The following is a 26,407-nucleotide window of genomic DNA, read 5'->3' as shown; positions in this document are numbered from 1 at the left end:
GCCATGGCCGCTGAGCCTGCGCATGTGGAGCCTGTGCTCCGCAACGGGAGAGGCCACAGCAGTGAGAGGCCCGCGTACCACAAAAAAAAACATAAAATTGGTTAAGAAAGTAAATTTTACAGTGTGTTTTTTTACCACAATTAAAAAAAAATTTTTTTTAAACACAGATCAGTCTAGCCAGGTGTTTGACATGTTGCTTGTTCTGTGTGACGCAGAGTGTGGGGAGGGGAAAGAAGTGAAACTTAGAATCAAGTTGGAATCCCAGATGGTGAGCTTAGCTGGTTGACTTAGGTCAGCGATGTAACCTTCTGCGTGTAATTTCTCTATCTGAAAATACAATCAATGGCCACCTTGAAGGGTTGTTGCAGTGATCAAGCTATTGTTCATAAACTGTGTTGTCATAAAGTAGACCAGAAATAATACCAGCCATTACTAGTAGAGGCACACCTCAGAGATATTCCAGGTTCACTTCTAGACCACTGCAATAAAGCGAACATTGAAAGTACATGAGTCACAGGAATTTTTTTGCTTCCCAGTATATATAAAAGTTATGTTTATACTATAGTCTATTAAGTGCGCAATAGCATTACCTCTTTTTAAATGTACATACTTTAAATTTAAAAAATACTTTACTGCTTAAAAATGCTAACCATTATCTGAGCCTTTAGCAAGTCATAATTTTTTGCAATAGTAACGTAAAAATCACTGACCAGAGATCACCATAACAAATATAACAATAATGAAAAAGTTTGAAATGTTGCGAGAATTATCAAAATGTGACACAGAGACACAAAGTGAGCAAAGGCTGTTGGAAAAATGGTGCCGATAGTCTGGCCTGATGCAGGGTTGCCACCAACCTTCAATTTGTAAAAAAAAAAAGCAGTATCTGCAAAGAGCAGTAAAGTGAAGAACAATAAAATGAGGTGTGCCTGTATAACTCAGAGCTCCAATTAACATTAAACTTCTAACCAGGGATTTTCTTTTTCAGCATTTCATGTAAGAGCAAAACATGGTCTCATAAACATCCTCCTCTCTAAGGGTTTCGGAGAGTTTTCCCTGTCCTGTAATTGTATCTCCCACAATCCTCTGGTTCCTCTTTCTAAGAATCCTGATCTCCATGTTTCTAAAACCGGCCCAGTCACCTGAACTTGATTCCCGTAGCTCCTGGATTCACTACTTTATTATTCCCTGCATGTATTCCCTCAATCGGTAAATGATTATTGAGTGCCCACTGTGGGCCAGACACAGCTGATTAACAGAGTGAGACAACAAGACACTTCCCCTACCCTCATGAAGCCGATGGGTAGTTTGTCTGCTGTGTGCTGTGACCCAAAGACAGCCCAGCCATGAGTATTTAGCAGGAGACCCGGACTTCTTTTTGTTGTTAACTATTAAACCTGAAAACCATGTATGTAGTGTAAAACAAACAAGCTTCCTGGAGAGGAGGAATGAAGGAAGTTGAAGGTTGACCCCCTGCAAGACTGTCTGACTGGGGAAGTAAATTGAAGAGAGGTCTCATTGCATTGTCTTGGTATTATTTGCTAAGAAACCATCACCAGTATTCTAGAACTGTTGTTTTAAATGGCAGGGGTCTTCCACCTAGTACAGGCTGCTTAAAGTAGTTGTAACAATAAAATTAGAGAATCGTTGCTTATGCCACATGGTTACCAAAAGAGCTAACGGGTCACTTGTGAATAGGGAGAATTTTTGTGAAGAGCAAAGAGGGGTACTGGAGCCAAGGCAAAAAGAGAAGCTAGGAGAGCTATACCTGGATATCCAGCTGGGGGTTAACTGAGTGTGTGGATTACAAGTGACCTTATTTCTCCCTCTTTTGATACGATCATCAATCACCAGAAGAGCAAAATTGCCTGTCAGTCATTTTGCATCATTTATCAAACACTTACTTGCTGTATTTGGTACAGTGGGAGGAGGACAGGATATAGGAGATTCAGGTCCCATCTTAAAGGGGCACATGGTGTCACAGGGGAGGGCCAGGATGAAAACATACAAACACTTCTGGATAAAAGCATCAGACATACGGAATACTGGACATAGGCGAGTTCAGTGTACACTTAGTTTCTATGCCCTTTTGCCTCCCTGTTCTGAAAGGCTGTCTTATTTTAAACAAGATGTAGACTTCTTTTCACCATCCATTCAGTTTCAACGTGGCGTTACTTTTCTTCTGTGTTCTATAAGTGCCATGTGGATGTGAAGGAGACTTGGAAAACCGAGAACAGAAAAGCCTGTCCTTCTTCTATCGTTGTCCTGCACGGGGTGTGGGGTGTCACTGGGGCACAGACTGAATTCCTGGCAGACCCTATGGAAGAAAGCATAGTACATACCCCCAAATATGTCAGCTATTTTGTGTTCTCCCCATCAGAGCCTCCCTTCTCTCTTGCTGAAATGACTGAGTAGTGACTGGGTGTGTGGGTGAAAGGGAGAGAGCCATCAAATGTCAGAAAGCCCTGGGAACAAGCCTCAAAATGGAAAGCAAATTTTTTTATAAATACAAGTTCTAATGACTCAACCCAGTAGCTCTTTAGAAAATAAATATTGTTATCTACCCATCTACTTCCTGCCAGGTTCTTCCTACTTTTGTAGCTACCTTGTTGCATCAACAATCTGACCTGCTGCACACCGATCCCCTTGGGTTTAGAGACAGGAAAACGGATCTGGGTTTCACCTCAGGGGCCAGCACACTCTAAGGGACCTCGTTGGCTTGCTCTGTTCCCTTGCACGCCTTACCGACCTAAGAAAGGATTCAGTTTAAAAGCAGAGTCTTCTTAGCGCCCTTTCAGTCAGCGAAATAAATTTGAATTGTGGTCAGAGTAATTTAAGTAGCATCTGAGCAAGATCTGACCAGCTGGAAAAGCAGGATGAGAGTGACTTATTTTTTTACCCTAGTGCCTCGTCTCTCGTCTTAAGTGTGACTAGCCAGTGAGATCATGACCTGAGGAAAGTTGATCCTCCTGAGTCTTGGTTTCCATCTCAGTACAGTTAGTGGGTTGTTCCCAATGATTTCCCAAGCTCTCCCAGCTGCTGGGGCACTGGATGCTGTAACTTTAAGAATAATTAGTTATAGTGAAAGTCAAGATGGTGGTATATGTTGGGGTGATGTGACCAAGATGGCGAAGTAGGAGACCCCAGCCCCCGTCACCCAGGAAGAGCAACAATTAGACAGTGATCCAGGATCAAAGAGAGCTCAGGAGTCCACTTAAGAAACTCCAGCAACACAGTGGAGCAAAAAACCTGAGAATACTGCACAAAAAGGGAAGGAAGAAGGGCTTCATTTTGCCTGCGTCATCCCATTCCCCAGGCCAGCACTGCTCAGGGCCAAGAGTGAGCCTCCCCACCTAGAAGGAGTTCCCCTCACCAAGAAAGGGAGAGTGGGGTGAGCCGCCAGCTTCCCCAGCCTTTTGGGGCACTGAGCAAAGGACCCGCTTGGGTTTCACCCCACCCAGAGACTGGCAAAGCTGAGATGAATAGAGATGGGGAGGAACAAGGAAAAAGAGCAAGGGCTCCCAGCATCAGCCACGCAGCAGAAATGATTGTGGTTGCCTGTGACCTGCTCTGCAGACCCCAGCACCTTTTGCCACCAAAGTAACTGATGGCCAGCACAGCGGCCACACACCCCCTGCAGATGTCACTGGTTTTTGCCCCACAGATACTCACATTCGCAGACACCAGCCACCTGAGTCCCTCCCTGCTCTTTACCTCCCACTGCCCCGCTGGGGCCCAGGATCCCCACCAGCAGCCAGCCCAGGCCTCTGCAGCCACACAAGTACAAGACGCCAGCCTAGACCCCCGTGGGTGGCCCTCACTTCTGTGCATGTGCTTGGGGCTGGCCCCTCCAGCTGTGCCCTTGCACACTGCCGGCCTGACCCTCATCACCCGTGGCAAGATCCTGCAGCCACGGAAGGGCAGGCCAACTACCAAGGCCCTCACAGCTTCTTGTGGACCTGAATTTGGCTCTGACTCTAGTCACTGGCCTCCACCACTCAGCACATGTGCAGCTAACCCCCAAGCTGTGCACCTGCATGCTCCCGACCAGACCCTCATGCCTCCACTGCCATGCACTCCCCTGGGGAGACCCTGAAGCCATAGGAGTGCACACCAATAGCCAGAGCCCCCATGGGTCTTCTGGGCCAGACCTGGCCGTTTCTCCTGTTACTGGCCTGCCCCACCAGGCTCACCTACAATGGGCCCCTCCAGCTGTATACCAGTCAGGCTCCAGCCTGACTCCAGATACCAGCCTCCACTGCAGTGCACCCATGGTGTGATCTTGCAGCCACAGTAATGAATGCTGACAGCCAGGGGCCCCCACGGCTGCCAGTGGGCCTGCAGTTAGCCCAGACCCTTGCAGCTGGCCCTTGCCCCCATCTCTATGTGTATGTCTTAAACAAGCACTTGGCACTACATAGGCACCTGCAGTTGGCCCCTGCAACCAAGTCTGTACACACCACCAATTCCAGCCACCTCCAGTGCCTGCCCAAATCCCAAGCCACTGGACCTGTGGTGCCACTGAGGTCTCCAACAGCCCTTGCAGTCACTATGGTCAATGCTGTGGACCCCAGTGGCCTGAGCAGATGAGACATCACCCCCACCACCCAATCCTGCATTTGGCACCCTGCACCAGTAGACCCAAGGTCAGAGCATGCTCCCACCTGCAGGTGAATGTCTTTCCATACCAAAGTCAACCCATAAAGTCTGGAAGAGGTGACTGCTTCTTTAAATTCACAGCATCTGTGCAAGGCTGCAAGGATCATAAAGGATCAGGGTAACATGACACCAGCAAAGGAACACAGTAAGCTTTCAGCAACTGAAAGAAATGGAGAAATGGAGATATAAGGATTGCCCAACAAAGGATTCAAAATAACTGTTCTTAAGATGCTCAGAGAGCTACAAGAAAACACAGGTAAACAATTTAACATAATCAGGGGAAAAATACAAGAACAAAAGGAGAAGTTTGATACAGAGATAGAAAACATTAAAAAACAACCAAACAGAAATTTTGGAGCTAAAGATTATAGTGACTGAAATGAAGAATTCAGTAGAGAGCTTCAACAGCAGACTGGACCACATAGTAGAAAGAACATCTGAACCTATCCAATCAGAAGAACAAAAGAAAAAAGGAATAAAAAGGAATGAAGAAGGGACTTCCATGGTGGGCCAGTGGGTAAGACTCCACACTCCCAATGCAGGGGGCCTGGGTTCGATCCCTGTTTGGGGAACTAGACCCTGCATGCCACAACTAAGAGTTTGCATGCTGCAACTAAAGAGTCTGCACGCCACAACTAAAGATCCCACATGCTACAATGAAGATCCTGCATGCCACAACTAAGACCTGGAGCAGCCTAAATAAATAAATAATTTTTTTTAAAGGAATGAAGAAAATCTACAGGACTTACAGGACACTATTAAGTGAAAACAATCTACCTATCATGAGAGTCCCAGAAGAAGAGAGAGAAAATCACTGATGACTTAATCAGTAAATTAGATTGATGACACCACCCTCAAATCTGGGAAGTTACTGGGAGTCAGCAGGGGAGGAGACTAGACAAAGAAGGTGGTGCCCCTGAAATATAGGAATTGGAGGAGTTTTTTAAATTATTAAAACACCCACTGGTTTGATGGGGAAAAAACCCCACTAGAGCTTTATTGATTAACTGATAAAGCTTCAATATAGCATTTAAACTACATTTCCAAAAGGTATTTTGGAACATTTCAATAAAGGTCAGCAATCCCACTTTTGGGTGTATATCCAAAGGAAATGAAATCACTATCTTGAAGAGATACCTGCACTCCCATATTCATTGCAACATTATTCCCAATTGCCAAGACATGGAAACAACCTAAGTATCCATCAATGACATCAATGGTCAATATATATGGAATGTTACTCAACTGTAAAAATAAAAGGAAATCCTACCATTTGCAACAACATGGATGGGCCTTGAGAGCGTTATGCTGAGTGAAATAAATCAGACAGAGAAGGACAACTATGTGATATCACTTAGATGTGGAATCTGAAAACATGGAACTCATAGAACAGAGAATGGAATGGTTGCCAGGGGCTGAGAGATAGGGGAAATAGGGAAACGTTGGTCAGGCTATACAGAATATCAGTTATAAGATGAATAAGTTCAAGGATCTACATCATGGTGACTGTAGTTAACACTACTGTATTGTACCCTTCATGATACTGTATTGTACACTCGAACGTTGCTGTGAGAGCAGAGCTTTCATATTTTCACCATAACAACAACAACATAATTTATGAGGCAATAGTGGTGGCAAATGTGCCAAGATATATATACACGTCAAGGCAAATGCCTCAATCTGGTCTATATGCAGCACCCTAATTTGTTTCTTTATAGGAACGCTTTGAGAAGAATGACTGCTTACAGTAGCTGCTATTTCTTTCAATTTAACTCTCTCTCTGCAAAGCTAGCATGTGTATTTGTATACTTTTTGAAGGAAGATACTTTGCAGTGGGTGGTCTCTTGTCATTTTTATTCTCCTTTATTGACTATTTGCATCAATTCACAGCCAAATCAGAGGCTCAGTATGGACCCTAAATTAGAACCAGGTTAAGACTTTGTGACAACTTCTGAGTTCTCCATCTCCTTACACTGACTCTTCTCCATCCAATAATAAAGGCAGCTGTGCTTTTATTTAGTGCTTCAGAGAACATTCAGGAGTTCCAGGTAATAATAATACTCTGATTCCCAGAATGCTGCTCTAACCATTCCTCTTCCAACTTCCAGCCTTTCTAGCAAGGTGCCACTGCTCACATCCGCATATAATCCCATTACTACAATATTACATCCAAAGCTACACCTTGACACTCAGCAGCACACGTCCATCTTAATATCTCTAGCACTTAGCACACTTCGTGGCACATACTAGATGTTTAATAAGTATTTGCTGAGTATATAAATAAGACACACTTCTTAATGTTACATTTGCCAAAAGGTCTTTATTTGACTTTATATTGGTCCTGCGATAATGGCATCCAATGGTTTTATAAGAATAAAGGTATGTGTGCATAGGTAGATATAGTGTTTTCAGAGTATCTCAAATCTGTCACTTGTTAAATACTTACTATTCTGGGAAGGTGTCAGGAGTCACTTAGATGTCCTGTAGTTTTAGCTTATCTTTTCCCAGGAGTGCAACTGGTTATATTTCTCAGGTTAAATATAAAGGAAACATAAATATTGGTATTGAGTTTTGCTTTTATTGTATTTGTAGAGTGTGATTGCCTTGGTTAAAAATAAATCCTTAAAGAAAATATTAAATATTTCATAGTCATAAAATAATCTCTGTCAAAGAGAAAATTCTAATACAATACTTTCTCCTTGGAGTTCTAACATAGACATGTTGACAAGAGCATTTGAAATAATGCAGAAGACTCTGGGTTTCTACATTAGTCAAGACTAATTTGAAAATATTTCTTTATGTCATTCAAAAATATATTCATTTTTAATGTTTATATCATAAATATTAAAAGTTAATTGAAAGTATTTATTTGGATTCACAGAAGGACAAGGGCACCCTCCCCAAATTTTGCTGTAAAACTTAAATTGCTGTAAGAAAAATAAAGTCTAAATAAAAAAAAAAAAAAAGAACAAACAAGTAATCATGAAATTCTCTTAGCTTCCAAACATGAAAATCTCTTTGAAGGAAAGAATGTTTTTGAGAGTTGCAAAGAGTTCTGAGAACATGACAGAGGCATCTTTTTTCTTCTCTTTCTCTCTTTCCTAATGATTTTACACCATGTTGGAACCCTCATTTGCCTTACCAAATTAGAGACCTGAAAGAATTGGGTAACTTTCATGTGCCACTGAAGCCTGGCTCTCTTGAAGAATCTACAAAGCAGCCTCAGGACAGTTATTATTTTAGTTAACTGCTATATGGTTCCAAGTGCTGGTGCTCAGAAAGTAATCTACTATTTCTCCTGTTTTCCCTGGATGTATGTTGGTAATGTTCACATCCTATTTCTTTTAAATAACTCTATATCTATTAGGCACACAAGCACTCTACAGTTATCAACTATAAACGTCTTCCAGTTACCCTCCTTCCTTAAAGGAGAGATACAATAAATGTCATTATTGGTTGTTTTTTTTAATTGGGAATCTTAATTTGAATTGTTTTTTTCCCCATGTAACATCTTCTAAGAACTTTATAAAAAGCAACTTTACATATTTAAAATTATATATATATATATATATATATATATTTTTTTTTTTTTTTTTTTTTTTTGCGGTACGCGGGCCTCTCACCGTCGTGGCCTCTCCCGTTGCGGAGCACAGGCTCCGGACGCACAGGCCCAGCGGCCACGGCTCACGGGCCCAGCCGCTCCGCGGCACGTGGGATCCTCCCAGACCGGGGCACGAACCCGCATCCCCTGCATCGGCAGGCGGACTCCCAACCAGTGCGCCACCAGGGAGGCCCTAAAATTATATTTTACAATCAGTTATTCAGTTTCTGTTTACTGAAAATTCAAGAATTCTCTCGTCTATATAGAAGGAATATTCCTAAAGAAGTGTATGATCAAAACAAACACAAACTCTGATGGTATAGTGTGTAGAAGCCACATATTCATGTTTTTTCTCAAATGTAAAGTTCTGGCTTTAAATAATGATAGAGTAGTTTGTATTCAACTGAGCCTCCTGCTGATAAAAATCATAAACTCTGGAAAAATAATTATTGATTTTTTAATTTTTTTTTTATTTTTGGCTGCATTGGGTCTTTGTTGCTGCGCGTGGGCTTTCCAGTTGTGGTGAGCAGGGGCTACTCTTCATTGTGGTGCGCGGGCTTCTCATTGCAGTGGCTTCTCTTGTGACGGAGCGTGGGCTCTAGGTGTGCAGGCTTCAGTAGTTGTGGCGTGTGGGCTCAGTAGTTGTGGTTCACGGGCTCTAGAGCAAGGCTCAGTAGTTGTAGCACATGGGCTTAGTTGCTCTGAGGCATGTGGTATCTTCCTGGACCAGGGATCGAACCCGCATCCCCTGCATTGGCAGGCAGGTTCTTTTTTTTATATACATCTTTATTGGAGTATAATTGCTTTATAATGATGTGTTAGTTTCTGCTTTATAACAAAGTGAATCAGCTATACATATACATATACCACCATATCTCCTCCCTCTTGTGTCTCCCTCCCACCCTCCCTATCCCACCCCTCTAGGTGGTCACAAAGCACCGAGCTGATCTCCCTGTGCTATGCAGCTGCTTCCCACTAGCTATCTATTTTACATTTGGTAGTATATATAAGTCCATGCCACTCTCTCACTATGTCCCAGCTTACACTTCCCCCTCCCCGTGTCCTCTACGTCTGCATCTTTATTCCTGTCCTGCCCCTAGGTTCTTCATAATCTTTTTTTTTTTTTAGATTCCATATATATGTGTTAGCATACAGTATTTGTTTTTCTCTTTGTGACTTACTTCACTCTGTGTGACAGACTCTAGGTCCATCCACCTCACAACAAATAACTCAATTTCATTTCTTTTTATGGCTGAATAATATTCCATTGTATATATGTGCCACATCTTCTTTATCCATTCATCTGTCGATGGACACTTAGGTTGCTTCCATGTCCTGGCTATTGTAAATAGAGCTGCAGTGAACATTGTGGTACATGACTCTTTTTGAATTATGGTTTTCTCAGGGTATAGGTCCAGTAGTGGGATTGCTGGGTCATATGGTAGTTCTATTTGTAGTTTTTTAAGGAACCTCCATACTGTTCTTCATAGTGGCTGTATCAATTTACATTCCCATCAACAGTGCAAGAGGGTTCCCTTTTCTTCACACCCTCTCCAGCATTTATTGTTTCTAGATTTTTTGATGCTGGCCCTTCTGACTGGTGTGAGATGATACCTCTTTGTAGTTTTGATTTGCATTTTTCTAATAATTAGTGATGTTGAGCATTCTTTCATGTGTTTGTTGGCAATCTGTATATCTTCTTTGGAGAAATGTCTATTTAGGTCTTCTGCCCATTTTTGGAATAAGTTATTTGTTTTTTTTTTATATTGAGCTGCATGAGCTGCTTGTAAACTTTGGAGATAAATCCTTTGTCAGTTGCTTCGTTTGCAAATATTTTCTTCCATTCAGAGGGTTGTCTTTTTGTCTTGTTTATGGTTTCCTTTGCTGTGCAAAAGCTTTGAAGTTTCATTAGGTCCCATTTGTTTATTTTTGTTTTTATTTCCATTTCTCTAGGAGGTGGGTCTAAAGGGATCTTGCTGTGATTTATGTCATAGAGTGTTTTGCCTATGTATTCCTCTAAGAGTTTTATAGTGTCTGGCCTTACATTTAGGTCTTTAACCCATTTTGAGTTTATTTTTGTGTATGGTGTTAGGGAGTGTTCTAATTTCATTCTTTTACATGTAACTGTCCAGTTTTCCCAGCACCACTTATGGAAGAGGCTGTCTTTTCTCCATTGTATATGCTTGCCTCCTTTATCAAAAGTAAGGTGACCATATGTGTGTGGGTTTATTTCTGGGCTTTCTATCCTGTTGCATTGATCTATATTTCTGTTTTTGTGCCAGTACCATACTATCTTGATTACTGTAGCTTTGTAGTATAGTCTGAAGTCCTGGAGCCTGATTCCTCCAGCTCTGTTTTTCTTTCTCAAGATTGCTTTGGCTACTCAGGGTCTTTTGTGTTTCCATACAAATTGTGAAATTTTTTGTTCTAGTTCTGTGAAAAATGCCATTGGTAGTTTGACAGGTATTGCATTGAATCTGTAGATTCACAGGCAGATTCTTAACCACTGTGCCACCAGGGAAGTCCCTGGAAAAATATTTTTAAGAAACATGTTTGGAGGGCTTCCCTGGTGGCGCAGTGGTTAAGAATCTGCCTGCCAATGCAGGGGACATGGGTTCAAGCCCTGGTCTGGGAAGATCCCACATGCCGCGGAGCAACTAAGCCTGTGTGCCGTAACTACTGAAGCCCATGCACCTAGAGGCCGTGCTCCGCAACAAGAGAAGCCACCGCAATGAGAAGCCCACGCACCGGAACAAAGAATAGCCCCAACTCGCCACAACTAGAGAAAGCCCGTGCTTAGCAACGAAGACCCAATGCAGACAAAAACAAATAAATAAATAAATTTATTAAAAAATACAAATAAAAATAAAAGAAACATGTTTAGAGACATTGAAAAGCATCGACAGCAGGAATAAATTGGAGTGAATTCAACTTTTGAAAGAACTAAATAACACAGGAGGAGATCTGTATTTACATGGCAGCCCTCACTAGTCAGTACAGCGTAATATGACAGAAAGTCAGTTTTATTGTCTTGAGGACTGAGGATCAAGTTTGGGGCTATAAGAGTGGCTGGACATTTAGGGGGGAAATCCCTGAAAGAAGGAAACCACAAAGGGAAATCAACAGGTAACTCTCCACAATCCTTGGTTGACCCCTGAACTGTGCACGTGCAGAGTAAAACTCCAAGGTGGTCAGAGGAAAATAACAGCTAAAAGATTGAAACCTTCAAAGAAACTTCAGCAGCTACCTGCTACACAGGAGACAGAATTACCACATCAGAGATGCTTGGTAAACATCTTTGGCCCAGGACTAAAGGAATCACTTGGGGAATAAGGACAAAACTGAAATAGACCTATTGTTGAAAGCCTAAAAGCAAGTCCCCACAAGTTCCAGAGTTGCTATAACATACAATTCACAATACCTAGTATATAATTTAAAAATTATTATAGGACTTCCCTGGTGGCGCAGTGGTTGAGAGTCCGCCTGCCAATGCAGGGGACACGGGTTCGTGCCCTGGTCCGGGAAGATCCCACATGCCACGGAGTGGCTGGGCCCGTGAGCCATGGCTGCTGAGCCTGCGCATCCGGAGCCTGTGCTGCAATGGGAGAGGCCACAACAGTGAGAGGCCCGCGTACCACAAAAAAAAAAAAAAAAAAAAAAAATTTATTATACATTAAACATGTTAAATAATCGAAGGAAAAGACAGATATAATGGGTGAAGAAAAGGAGAATTTCAGGAGAATTAGGGAAACCTTTAAAAAAATTTAAGACAAACCAGATAGAAATCCTACAATAGAAAAACACAATATCTGAATTTTTTTAAGTCATTGGATGAGATAAACAGCTGATTGAGTATAAAGAAAGAAAGAGTTGGTGAATTTGAAGACAATTCATAAAAATCATCCAAACTGAAGAACAGAAAGCAAAAAGATTAAAAATCAAATGAACACCATATCAACAATCTGTGCAATAATAGCAAGCCAACTAGATACATACAATAGAGTCTAAGAGGTAGAGGAAAAAGAGAATGGGGTAGGGAAAAAAAATATATATATATATTTAATTTGGAGATATATATATATATATCTCCAAATTAAATCATAAACTGCAAACCCAGGAAACTTAGCATGCCAAGGAGGATAAATACAAAGAAAACCACACAGAGGCACATCATACTGAAACTACTGGATGTCAAAAACAGAAAATTTTTTAAGCAGCCGGAGAAAAAGATGCATTATAAATGGAAAAACAATGATGAGAATATTATCTGACTTCTTATCAGAAACACTGGGGGTCAGAAGACAAATATCTTTAAGGTGCTGAATAAAAAGTATCTGTTAACCTAGAATTTATATCCAGTACAAGTATATTTCCATAATAAAAGTAAAATAAAGATAGTTTCAGGTAAACAAAAGCTGAGATAACTTGTTACTGTCAAACCCATACTAAAAGAAATACTAAAGGAAGTTCTTCATTCTGAAGGGAAATGATACTAGGTGGAAATGTGGCTCTAAATAAAGTAGAGATGAGTTAGAAGTCATAAACAGATAAAGAATTATTTTTATTTTCTTAAATTTTTAAAAAGTTGATTGTTTAAGTAATAGCTGTTATGAGGTTTATAATCCATGTAAAAGTTAAATATATATTTAGAGCACAAAAGATGAAACTGCTAACATAAATGGAATTATTGCAGAATTCTCATGTATGAGAATAATATTGGTTCAATACATAATATATAAATACTGTAACTATATAATTAATAATATTATTTAGACTGTAATAAGGATACTTTTTTTAATATAAATTTATTTATTTATTTATTTATTTTTGGCTGCGTTGGGTCTTCTTTGCTGCTCGTGGGCTTTCTCTAGTTGTGGCGAGCGGGGGCTACTCTTTGCCGCAGTGCGCGGGCTTCTCATTGTGGTGGCTTCTCTTGTTGGGGAGCACAGGCTGTAGGCGCACGGGCTTCAGTAGTTGTGGCGCGCGGGCTCAGTAGTTGTGGCTCGCAGGCTCTAGAGTGCAGGCTCAGTAGTTGTGGCGCATGGGCTTAGTTGCCCCGCGGCCTGTGGGATTTTCCCAGACCAGGGTTCGAACCCATGTCCCCTGCATTGGCAGGCAGATTCTTAACCACTGTGCCACCAGGGAAGTCCAAGGATACATATTTTAATCTCTAGAACCACCACTAGAGAAAAAAAGGAAAGAAAAGAAAAAAGAGTTTAGTTAAAAAGCCAAAGGAAGAGATAGTCAATTATATATATGATGAATCAATCACTAGCATACTAAATAATACTCAGTTAACCCAAAAGAAGATAAGAAAGAAGGATCAAAAAACACAAAGAGCAGACTGGAGAAATACACAACAAATAGTATACAGGTGTGTTCTAGGCTCAGAGAGAAAGCTCTAGTTTTCCAAGGAGAAAGAACAACAGAAGGATTTTACCTTATTTTAGTTTAATTCAAAACGTGTAGAATGTATGGCATGACAGCAAGGAAGAGCATTAGAACGAGATTTTTTTCTCTCCTATGTATAAATGGCAGAAATGAATTCTTGATCTTAAAAGGAGATTGCTTGGTAGAGTAGAAGAAATCCAGTCCCTCTGACGGAGGCAACCCTGAGTGTCAGTTCTAATGGGAACCATTTAACTTGCCTGTGACCTTGGGTAGTTACATTAATCCTGTGGAGCAGCTTTCTCATCTATAAATGGAACTTCTGATGCCTTTCTCATGAGTTGTTATAAAAATTCACTAAGATCACAAATATAAAGTGCCTGTGACAGCAGAGGGGTTTCAAAAATGTTATTTCACTTTCTCTCAGGCCAAATCTACAATTACCGAACATGCACAAAATGGGGACACAGTCAGAATTTTTAGAGGAAAATACAGATATGAGAATAGCTTTGCTATTGAACGTAATTGGTGCCTTTTAATTGATCTCTGGCTATCATTATAACTGTCCTCTTATGAGCACTACCTGCCTTCTCTTTCATTGTTTTCAATCTTCAGTTAAATATCACATCCTGTTTTATATCCATGACATAGAAAAAAGTATATATCCACAGAGTTCTCTCTGCTTGATTTCCTTTTCCTTCTATTGAGTATGTTTTTTGCTTAAAAGGAAGAATAGAAAGGAACCTAGAGGATAGTAATCAAAATAAACTATGTTTCTTTCTGAAAGTATTTCCCAAGTCATGAATTTGTGTCATTTCAGTATTGGCTTTGAGCAAATTCAACCTGTTAAGTACATATTCTGGGTTCATTATTCCTAAGTGTGATGGTTTAATGTCCCGCTCCATGCTTTTCAGAAAAACCAGGCTCGAAAGAAAATCTTTTTGACCTTCGAGTGTGCAGGATTTTGCTCTTTGTGCAAAAGAGCCTTTTGTCCAGCCAATAAAGTGCAGTTCCCCACGTCACTAATAAGATTACTGTCACTGAAATGAAATATGAGATCTAGACTCACCCGTGTGTGTTGCTTCAGAATTCTGCCCAAGGGAATACTTGTTCATTATGTTAGCGCTTTAGAAATCAGGGGAATTGGAAAAAAAAAAAAAAAATCACTAACCTCATGCAGTTTCATTTCCTTCCCATAATGTTACTATGGCAACTCCACATCCTCTCTCCTTCTCTCCTGTCCAACTGCATATGCTGCCTTTCTTGAGGCAGCCTCCCTTGAGCCTCAAGAATTGCCTTTGTCAAGCATTTTTCACCTGGAGGTCAAAACTATATACTGTCCTATATGGTTGAAGAACTGCTTTTTAGTCTAGGACCCATTCAAAGAGACACTGTACATTAATTGTAAATTTCCAGGGATTGGGAGCAGGTAAGAATCCTTATTTTGTATTGGAAAAAGCGTTCCTCTAATTATAAGGAAAGGAGTTCTCTGCTATGTAAACCAGTTCACTACTGTTGCAAAACACAATATCCACGATAACTTTTTTAAGCTTACAATGTTCTGAATTACAAAGAGGAAAAAATCTTAGAGCAAGTATTCTCATATTTCTCTTACTTTCGTATTCTTTTTTTATTGAAGTATAGTTGATTTCAGTGTTGTGTTAATTTCTGCTCTCCAGCCAAGTGATTCAGTTTATATATAATATATATATTCTATATATATATATTCCCTTTCACATTCTTTTCCATTATGGTTTATCACAGGATATTGAATATTGTTCCCTGTGCTATACAGTAGGGCTTTGTTGTTTATTCATTCTATATATAATAGTTTGCAGCTGCTAATCTCAAACTCCCCCTCCATCCCTCCCCCACCCCTCCTCCCCCTTGGCAACCACAAGTCTGTTCTCTATGTCTGTGAGTCTCTTTCTATCTCGTAGATAAGTTCCTTTGTATTGTATTTTAGATTCCACATATAAGTGATATCATATGGTATTTGTCTTTCTCTTTCTGACTTACTTCACTTAGAATGATAGTCTCTAGTTCCATTCATGTTGCTGCAAATGGCATTATGTTGTTTTTTTTTTATGGTCTTACTTTCTTATTCTTAATGCTAAGAAGACTGAGTCATATTCTTCAGTGTAATTCCAATTTATAAGTCACTTACCTATTGAAAATTTTATTTTTCTGGGACAATAAGGTATTATAATAGCACTTCTGACACACAAAATCAGTCTAGTCTTAAACAAAAAGGATAAGAAGGAAAGGAATTACTAAGCAACTAAGTAGAAAACGTTTTTAAAAGACTAGCCCAGAAACCCATTCATTCACCCACTCATTCATTCATTCACTCACCCACTCATTCATTCATTCACTCAGTCATTTTTAGTAAGCAACTTTCACCAACATGATACTGAGTTACCTTATCTGTGAGATTCAATCCCTTTTAAGCTAGTAACTTTTTCGTCAGAAACAGACTCATTGGAATGATAATGCAAGCTCACAAAGACTAAAATACCAAGTAAAAAGTCCTAGGTTCCCCCAAAGAGGTTCAGATAAAATATGAGGGGAATCCTGATGGTAGAATGGTTATGCCTAGCTTTGGGAAAGCCTTCAAAGAAAAACTGTACTTTAAACGGTAAGGATTTGGATCTTGGCGAAAGTAGAAAGGGAACTTCAAGGTACATGAAATAGTGTGTGCAAAGCAGAGAAACTAGAACATGAGAGACTTTCTCCAAGAACTGCGAAGAGTTTAATTGAGGTAGAAGAGAAGGGAATTAGGGGAGAGTCAAGTGTAGCAGCGACTGACTGGAAGGCTTTGAATGCTAACCTAAGGAATTTAGACTTGGCTGAGGAATGAATAACAGTTATGAAAGATCTTTTTGAACACAGGGGTATCATGATCAGAACAGACCATCAGGAACATGAATGATAAGCCACACCTATTTCAAAGCCAAAGAAATTAGTTCGAAATTTAAATGTTTACTTCCCCCACACACACAAAATGGGTATTAAGTAATGTCAATGCCTGCTTTTTTTTTTTTTTAACTGAACTGTTAATCACTACATGGCATATCCTTTTCCAGCTCCCTGTGGTTTAGCTGGTCGTGTCGGTCTTCGTGACTGTAGAAACTGTGGTGCTAATTAAAGATCTTACATTAACTCTAGGCACTAGTTTTCCACTGACCTGTGACTGTCCTAGCAGCCAGGCCGGCACTGTCTGTGCAACCAGACAGTCGTGACATCTTGTACAGCTTCCTGCTGAAAGGGCTCTCTCCTGCCAGGCTTCTGGATATTGGAAGAGCCACGCATCTTTGAAAAGTTTCAAAGCAAATTTGCAGAAGATCCAAAGGAGTCAGCCATTTGCAATCAGTGTTTAAAATACTGCAAGTAAAACTACAATTGAAAGAGCTATGCTTCAGGTAGTTCTTTGCAGTTGAGCAAGGATGATGAGGCCTTCCTTGGGGAACCTGAGGACTTTATCATTGAAATGAGGTGACAAAAGGAGCAGTGGCTAGAATGGAAAGCCCTTCACAGCTCTGACACTGCAGAAAAAAGTCACCTTTCCTGGCTGAGTCTCCAGATTCTGTAAGTTTTTAATAAATAAACACCAGAGATCAGAGGTAGCAGCTGCAGAATGTAGATAAAAGAAGGCGCTGAGTGGCTGAAAGTTTGAGCAGAGGGGCTTTGTCTTAATAACTCCTCCCAAGATATGCCTTATTTGCCCTGCAGTCAGCACTGGCCTCATTCTGAATTCAGCCCATGGAACCCTGGATGAGTCATTTAACCTCTTTGAGCCTCAGAGTCTTCATTTACAAAAAGAAGATCGTACCTTCCGTATAAGGGTAGTTGTGAGAATACAATGATCAAATGTAGTGGATTTGCTTCAAAACAATATAAGAAAGGAGAAGAGGTCAGGATATAGATGAATCAAGGTGGATCCTAAGGTGACATTTATTGATGCTGTCCACCAGGTACCTAGACGCTCATTACACTATACAGTCTACTTTAGTCTGAAATATGTTTGAAGTTTTTCATAATTAAAACTTTTTTAAAAAGATGAAGACAGCAAAAATATATGTCTGTAAGGAACAATGTACTTCAAAGGATTAAGGAGTTGAGATAGATTTTACTCTTAGATAGCCAAGCACTTTGTTATTCAGTATGTAGGATTTTGCTTGGGGGAAGATCATTTTCAAAGATAAATGAGTTTTCAAAGATAAATAATTTTATGTCTGTGACCATAGTTTGAAAATGCCTATACATATTGTCACCCCTTATATCATAGAGTCTACTTACGAGAAAATGAGAGAATTAAAGTTAACCTTTTAGTTCATAAAAGGCAATCACATTCAGAGTATGTGAAATTTTTTGTGTGTTGCAAGGTAGATGTGATTATTGTATTATTTCTCCTTCAGATATTTTCAGGTTTTACATTACTGGGAAGACATTTGGCCTTCATGGTATACTTTTAATTTATTCTCAGATTTTATTTTATTCTATTTTATTAAGAAACTGCTGTTTCCACTTGAAAGACAGTTATATTGCTTAACTTTGCTTTAGAAGAGCAAATGTTTTAAATCAGCATAAAAGGTAGAATATTTAAACATGCTCAAAATATACAAACCAGCTCATGTCATATTTGCAATTCAAATCTCATTTTTCAAGGAATTTTAATTCTACTGATATTTAGCTAATAGTTTAGAAATAGGATTGTACCTTATTGATTATATATTAGGATAATTAGGCTTACTTTCAAGATCTGCTCACACAATCTAGAAAGTGATTTGAATACATTAAATCAACTTTTGATGTATTTTAAAATGTGACTCTCCTTAGGGTAGGTATTAAGTGTCAACAGCAGGAATCTTCAAGTTGGGGAACACATAAGCCAGGGTGTGTGAAAACTGCATACGATTTGGAGCCACTTAGATAGTTTTAAGTGAATAAATTTCCATTTCCTCATCTCCCTGTTAATTCTCCTATCCCACCTACATTTTAATACAATAGCCCTTCTCGATAGTCCGAAGGAAAGGCCTGAGTCTAACTCTGAGCCACAAGGCCCCAGGGTGCAAAACCTCTGAGGGGAAGGGGAGATGGAGAGGGAGAAAAGGGAAGAGTTGAAAATACTGGTGCCCTATTAAGAACTTATGAGTCCGGTGATTAGATAAGCAATTCTCTGCATATCAAATGCTTAGAAATCCTATTGCTGCCAACACAAAGGAAGAACCTAATGGTCCTTATGTCTTATGATGGATCATTGGAAGAAATCTTTGATGAAAGTTCATTAAGTGATTGTTGGCATGTAATTCAGGAGTTTAGAGAATTAGCGGCACTTCCAAAACAAAAGTCCAACTACGTATTTATGCAGACAAAATGTCTTAGCACTAGCATTTATAAAAACAAAAATTAGGGAAGTATTGATGCTGAACCCTGTCTCATCTTAGCAATAAATAATACTCATTAGCAGATCCATGAACTAGTTGTGAAAAAAATACATCTCATTCAGAGAGGAATTTTTAATAAATTGTTACCCTTGCTTAATAATCATAAAATGTGTAATATATTTTTGCTGTTTTGATCCATTGTGTTTGAATAATTATAATGCCAATCAGGAGATTTATTTTTGATTCTTAAATAAAGGCTTATGTTCTCAGGAAATCTTTAAACCTTTTTAAAAAGTAAATTTATGTATTTTTGCAGCAGGGAAATATGATACCATAATCAATAAAAAACACTCAAGCAAAAATTATATTACATGAAGATAAAATTATATGGGGGGGTGGAATGGAAATAGACATGCAGGAGCAAAAAGGACCAATGTAAAGTTTCTGTTACAAATTCCTATTTTAAAGATTTGTGTATTTTTTTAAATGGTGGATATCAAATTACTTATAGTGTTTAGATTCCATTGGATAGTCAAAAGAGTAGTGGAACAGTTATATTTTTAAATGTCAGTTTTGTGTGGAATCACACACTTGGCAACTACTTAAATTTATGAAAACTTCTGTCCTCTAGTTGAAAATATAAAATTGTTTTATGAGATACACGCGTAAATGTTTGAAGCTCACTGGTCCACAGCATGTTGGATGCCGTGCCGAATCTTGACCGAATGCACTCATTTATAGAATTTCCCATCAACTGTAATTGAAGATGTTGCCTTGTTTGATAGGATGGGCTGACGCCACTGCACTGTGGAGCGAGGAGTGGCCATGAGCAGGTGGTGGAGATGCTGCTTGATCGAGCTGCCCCCATTCTCTCAAAAACCAAGGTAATTTCTCCCCAGGTGTTTGGTCATCACACTGTATTGAGCTTTGAATCCCTTGACTGGTTATTTCACCCAGCCTTTCAATCACATAGAAAATGCCATAGTTTGAGTTTAGTAATTAGCGTGGCTCTGTGCACCCAATCTTTGGTGACCCTCAAGATTAAATTTGGGTTTATGAGGCCTTCAGATGCATGCCCTCTATCACCAAGTCATTTGCGTGTGTGTTGCTTTTGTTTTTGTTTTGTTTTGTTTCAGGAACACTTACTGCTTGATTTTATTCTATGAAACTTTCATAGCTCAGAAATGATTGCTTGTTGGGGAAAGAAAGACTGCAAGATCTACAGTCTAAAGTCTGGGTGCTGGTGCACTTTCTCCAGCCCTTCAGTTTATTTCTTGAGAGTTCACAGACTATTAAAAAGGCCAAGATATCATTTGACTGAAAAAGACTGGAAACTTTGGAAAGACTATACCTTGCTTGGGCCTTTGGAAAAGTTGACATATCTGAAGGGAATACATGATGATGGCCTGAAAAAAAATAATGTTTTACTAAGTGTCTTCTGGATTTTTAAATGGTAAAACCATTTGACAGTATTTGAAAAAGAGAATATTTGTAAATAAATTCTGGGACATATAAAAACTACCTCAGAGTCATTACTGTTTTTATAAATCAAACCAGTGATTTTTTGAAGCTATCTTAAGCTTTATAAGGAGCCCTAATTTCTAAACATTAACAAAAAAAAAACCCAAAAGCACATATTACTCCTGTGTGTACTCTGATCAGTGTTTACTCAACAACTCTAGTGAAGATGGACAGGGTCAAGGCGGTCTGAACAATTCCATCACTTATTTGAAATGCAAGGTTTAGATTGGTGAGCTGTTGGAGATACTATCCAGCAGAATTAAGCAGCCACCATTTTTCATTGCATTTGATGACATCTTGGACTTTTGAGTGCTTCTCATCTAAACCATTCTATTTGTTGTTCTTCCTTTCACATAGTCCATATCTATCTTCTCTCCATCCCACTGCTATCTTTGAGCTACATCATCTTCCTGAACCATCATAATCACTTCCTTACTGGTCCCCCACTTCCTCACCTGCTCCTTTCCAATCCAGTTCCCATTTTGCAGTCAGAGTGTCAACCAAATCATGTCAACCTCCTGCCTAAAAAACCTCCAAGTAATTCCCGTCGTTCTCTTTAAAATTAATTTTTATTTTATCAAAGCAGTATAGGCACAATTAAAAAGCAAATCATTGTCTCATCATTCTTCTCCTAGTGTTCATCTCAGTATCTATTTGGCTTTTTTTCCTGAAAAATCTCCTTGACTTTTTTCTTTGATGCTTTTCATATGCAAGAACATTTTCTTGTCCTCTGAGAGCTTCTTTTCTTAAAGCATCCAGTTCTTGTTTTATGGACGCTATACATTCTGTTGCCTTTTGGAGAACATTCAAGGTGACATTTCTTTAAAATTCTTTCTGCCTCTCATCTGTCCCTAACTCCTCAGATTTCCTTTTTTCTCTTTGTTGGCTTTGGCTCTCTTTTTCATGATGGGGGTTGCCCGCGAATGTCTGTACCTGACCATGTCAAGCACTCACCTTTGAGTGGAAGCTCCGTGAGAGTGTGGGCAGGGCTTCTCTCAGGTGTATCAGGTGGTGGTGGGTTGGAGGGGTCCCTAATGTCGGTATAAATTGCCCTTTTCTTTGGAAGGTTCGGGTTTTTTTGAGGGATGAGTCCTCTAACCTTTTGCCCTGTGCATCCAGATGAATACATTGAGTAAGAAAAAGGAAAAGGAACTGTCATTCTCCTGGTCCTCTATGCATACCTTAATCATAACAATGATAACAACATTTACATAGTGTTTACTACATACCAGGCTCTAAGCACTTTACACATTTTAACCCAGTTACTCCCCCACAACAACTTGATGAGGTACTGATTTTACTATTATGCCCTTTTTATAGATGAGGAAACTGAGATCCAAAGAGAGAAAATAACTTTCTCGAGATGTCTCGCTAGTGGCAGACCAAGGATTTGAACCCAGACAGTCTTACTCTAGAGATCATACTCTTAACACCTAGGCTGTCCTTCCTTCTGTGAACACCTGTTCTCAGTCCAGAGCCTAACCACTGCCCTCCGCTCTGCCCCAGCCTCCACATCCAGAATCTCCAGAAATTAAATTCCTGGTTTCCTGCAAGGTATGAGGGGGCAGTCATCTGTCTTTGCTGGGTTAGAAGGTCTTGGAGACCTGACTACTCCATAGGCAGCTAAACCAAACCTGCTTTTGGCCCCAAGCTTCATCTTTATCCTCCAAGGTACTATGTTTCCGTATTGTCTGCCTTTTGGGCATCTGAGAAGTAAATCCGTTGTCTGTATTATACCCCGTGGTATACTGGAGCCTGTTGTGTACATCTCTTTCCAGTTCCATATTCAGTAACATCATGTTGATAGCTTGAAATCAGTCATAGCACAGAGGTCTTTACACCTTGGAAATTGGCAAATGCCATATCTCAGGGCTGTTCTTCTTTAAAGAGCTATTGTGAAACATTTGCCAGCACACCACGGATTATACCCCTCCACAGGCACTTAGGTGTCAGCCTTTTCCTCTCTGCTGGATGAGGTAACACTTAAAATCTTTTCTCATATTCTAAAGTTTATAGACATCACACATCTGTTTTTGTTTCCTTTGCCATGTTGTGTGAGTGTGTGGGTGTGCATGCCCTGTGGGTTTTACCTTTTCAATTCCGTTCATGTTTTTCAGTGGAGTTTGTGAAAGGATGGATAAACACGCATGTCACATCTACCATGTTTATCTGGAAGTTGCCCCGCCCACTGCACTGAGAATTCCTTACCAGAATCCGACCACCTCTCTGCCTCATCTCTCCTTCTGGTCCTTACCTTCTTCTAGCCAAGCAGCCTCCTTTCACTTCCTAGAATACACCAAGTTTGTTCTCATTTCCCATTCCCACAGACTGACCTCTCTCAGTCTGTCCCAGAGTTCTGCAGTCTTCACACATTTCTCAACTCAAATGTCATCTTCTCAGAGAGGCCTTCTTAGTTTCTTTACCTGTTTGCTGTCTCTTCAGTGAAATGAAAACAAGAACTTTGTCTTATTCAGTGCAGTACCCTAAGGACCTAAATCAGCACCTGGCGCATAGGAGACCTTCCCCAAATATTTGTTGAATGAATAGTAAGCGAATGAAGGCATTCTGAACTTCAAGACCATCTGTCTAATTCTTCAAGACTTTCATCTTTCTGAGCTAAGAAGAACCATCACACTGGATCCATGTTTTTAGCTTGATGACCATGCCATACATAATATGACCCCTCTCCACACAGCAGATGATCTTTCCTTTCTTCTGGTCCTTCCCCAGTGACCTATAAGTTACCCACTCATATGTGATTGTTTTGTGTATCATTAGAGAATTTCCTTCTTTTATTGACACAGCCTCCCATTTCTACTCTCCACGAAGTCATTTGTTCTCTCACATTTTGTTTCTTTGTTTACTTTGTGTTTTCCTCTAAGAATGTATCAAAACATAAAGCGGAGGAATGTTTTGGCAGGAAATAAACAAGTGCATATGCTCGTGGGTGGCAGTGTCTCAAATGAGAAATGTTCCCCTCCTTTCCTGCACCTTAGTTTCTACTTTGGTTCAAAATGTTGGAGTGGAATTTTTTAGGCAGAAATATTCTGCTTGACTGGCAGTGTATGAAGGCTTTAAATTTACATAATTATTTATGGAGCTCTTTCTATATATACAAGGCTCTCTGCTGGGCAATATGGGGAAATTATAAGCCATGAACCTCCTGTTTTCAAGAAACAAAAATAGCTGAAATACATGACATGGTGAGTGAATGATGCCATGAGAGTGGCCAAAGGAAGGCTTGGTGTTTTTCTCCCCTTGAACTCCTGTTTTATGTCATTCAGATAAATTAGGGGAATTTAACTTGGCCCGGAGGATTCAGAAGTACCTAGTTCATTGGTACATACTTAGTATATCATTATTTTCAAAGTTCAGTGATGTTGATTTTTTTGGAAACTGAATTTACCATCGCTTTTCCCTCCCACGTAGGTTAAACTAGGTTACAGTAATTACTAGAGGCTCTCTTGATAACTGGATTCTCTAGGAACTTCCCAGGCTCCAACACTTTGTCTCCATATTTAAAGGAAGCGTGCCTGGAAAGACTGATACCTTAATACCTTGTTTTTGCCTTCATTAGAAAACGGGTGTTGAATGCTAAATGTCACTCCAATCTTTTTAACGGTTTTAGTTACCTTTGACCCCACTCATGCCTTCTCTCAGCTCTCTAAATGAATTTTTTACTTATCTGTATTGCATATGAGGACCTGTCATTGAACCCAATTGATTTAAACTGAGGCAAGCATTAATTAGTTAATGAGTTTGTCACAGTCTTGCCTTTCCTCGCCATAGACACATGGGGGCACCAGATGGATGGAAAAGGGCAAAGTTTTCCTTTCTACGTTGATGTGAGATGAAATGTGTTGTATTCAGATCTTTTTTCTAAAAATTGATCAATATAATATTCAATATCAAGCATTAATAACACAGGAGCACAAAATAAAAACCAGTCTAGTGAATACCATTCTGTTTCTGCCTTTATTTTAGCCTTTTCATTCTTTTGTTGTTATCAGTACTTTTTTTATTGAAGTATAGTTGATTTCCAGTTTTCAGTCTTAAATATTAAGAATTCAGATTCGCTGGAAATGCAATCAATAGTGGACCTTAGTGCAATTCACACTATTTTTTAAATCAGAAAAAGAGATTATCATTGAAAATTTATTTTTGATTGATATAAGAAGTAGGAGGACTAGTTTGGAAAGTAGCTACAGTTCAAAACAGTTGCCACAAAACCTTTTAAAAAGAGAAGGTATTTCCGTGTGCAAATCTAGGGCTTTCATCTGTTCACATTTGTGCTGTATTTTGTGTTGGGCACATTCGCATTTGAAAGGTAAAACAATAAACTCTGCTTGTCTTCTGTGTTCCAGAATGGATTGTCTCCACTGCACATGGCTACACAGGGGGATCATTTAAACTGCGTCCAACTTCTCCTCCAGCATAACGTGCCTGTGGATGACGTCACCAATGACTACCTGACTGCCCTGCACGTGGCTGCCCACTGTGGCCATTACAAAGTCGCCAAGGTTCTCTTGGACAAGAAGGCTAACCCCAACGCCAAAGCCCTGGTGAGTAGCTTAGCTCACAAGTCCAGCCTGTGTTGTCTTGCTGACCACATGCTACCCAAAGGGACTCCTTTTCAGGAGGTGAAAATGGAAGGCCTACTTAAGTAAAGTGTACTTCTTGTCAACCTTCAGATGGCCTTCTGGAAAATCTGTAAACCCTTCTATTTCCAACATAAGCAAGACTGGTGAGGCTAAATCATTAACTTCTTTATGGTCACACTCGTGGTTCTCTTACATAAATAAACCCAAAGACTGTACAAGTACAAAAGGACTGAGCTGGTCAACTTATCTTCTGGTAGGTAAAGTGATAACTGTGAATTAAAAGTTTTTTGTGAGATCTAAAAATACGAGGCAAAATGATCAGAAAACTTCATCTTAAACGTGAAAGGTCTAGGAATTTGTGAGCAGAAATTCGATGTGAGGATGTTAACCATGTAAGGTAATGAAATATCACCTGTCATTGTTTCCTCAAGATGCGAATCAAAAATTTGGTCTAGTTTGTAGTCTTAACTCCTAGAATGACATGCTGCTTTAACCTTGAGCTTTGCTCTATAGTTTGGTTTTCACAAGGAGACGGTGTTTGTTGTCTTTAGGAAAATAAATGGTCCCAAGTTAGTAAGCTGTTTAAATTTAATTCAGAAGAAGCACTCCTGTTTAGGAAAAAAATATGTCACCAAGTGCTAGGGAAAACATGTGCGTTTACTAGCAACTTTGCGGTAAAGGCTGTCATCTGATCAACCATTTTAGGAAGGGTCTCTGCTCCCTTGCGGTTCATATGGTCACCTCTGGCACTCTGTGGCCCCTGAGATTTGGAGTGGGCAGGAACGGATGGGCAGAGAGGAGCCCTCCAGACCCCAGGCAGCTCCATCACCATCGTAATTCTAAATGCTTTTCCTGGAGCAGCATTTTAAGAGCTGTTGACTGGCCCAAGATATCAAACATATCTTTGAATTCTGAGAAGGGAGGAAAAGAAATGAGCAGTCATGACTTATTTTTCCACACAAGAAAAAAGGCCTTACAACGGGGTGTGGACTCTCATCCTCATTTTCCTCTGACTGAAGATTTCACAACATTAGGAGGTTCTGGAGGTTGTAGGCAGTCACCCCCGGATGGACTATGGCCTGGTAAATGGTCTCAAAACCTCCATAGAAGCACTCGTGGTGACTTTGACCTAAGCTTGCGTGGTGGGCTCTGATATTCTGTAGTTCTCTGTGGTGACAAAAATATGCTCCATGGTCTCTCTCACTTAGCGGGCAGTACAGTTTGGTAAGTAATTTGTTTAAAAAGCAGGT

General features: G+C 39.9%; 1 protein-coding gene across 4 annotated transcripts in view; it reads left to right on the top strand.

Moving 5' to 3' along the window:
* The window catches only part of ANK3 (ankyrin 3), a 524,774-nt gene that overhangs the window by 339,811 nt on the left and 158,556 nt on the right, over positions 1 to 26,407 (top strand). For all 4 annotated transcript variants that reach the window (XM_060108675.1, XM_060108669.1, XM_060108681.1 and 1 more), the window contains exons 9-10: positions 19,821 to 19,919; positions 24,921 to 25,118. In XM_060108675.1, coding sequence (XP_059964658.1) covers positions 19,821 to 19,919; positions 24,921 to 25,118 — 297 coding nt within the window. The remainder of the gene's footprint in view (positions 1 to 19,820; positions 19,920 to 24,920; positions 25,119 to 26,407) is intronic.

This window comes from Mesoplodon densirostris, chromosome 1 (genome assembly GCF_025265405.1).
Source record: "Mesoplodon densirostris isolate mMesDen1 chromosome 1, mMesDen1 primary haplotype, whole genome shotgun sequence".
NCBI lineage: Eukaryota > Metazoa > Chordata > Mammalia > Artiodactyla > Ziphiidae > Mesoplodon > Mesoplodon densirostris.
Note: the sequence above shows the minus strand (reverse complement) of the source record. Positions and strands in the feature narration are given on the sequence as shown.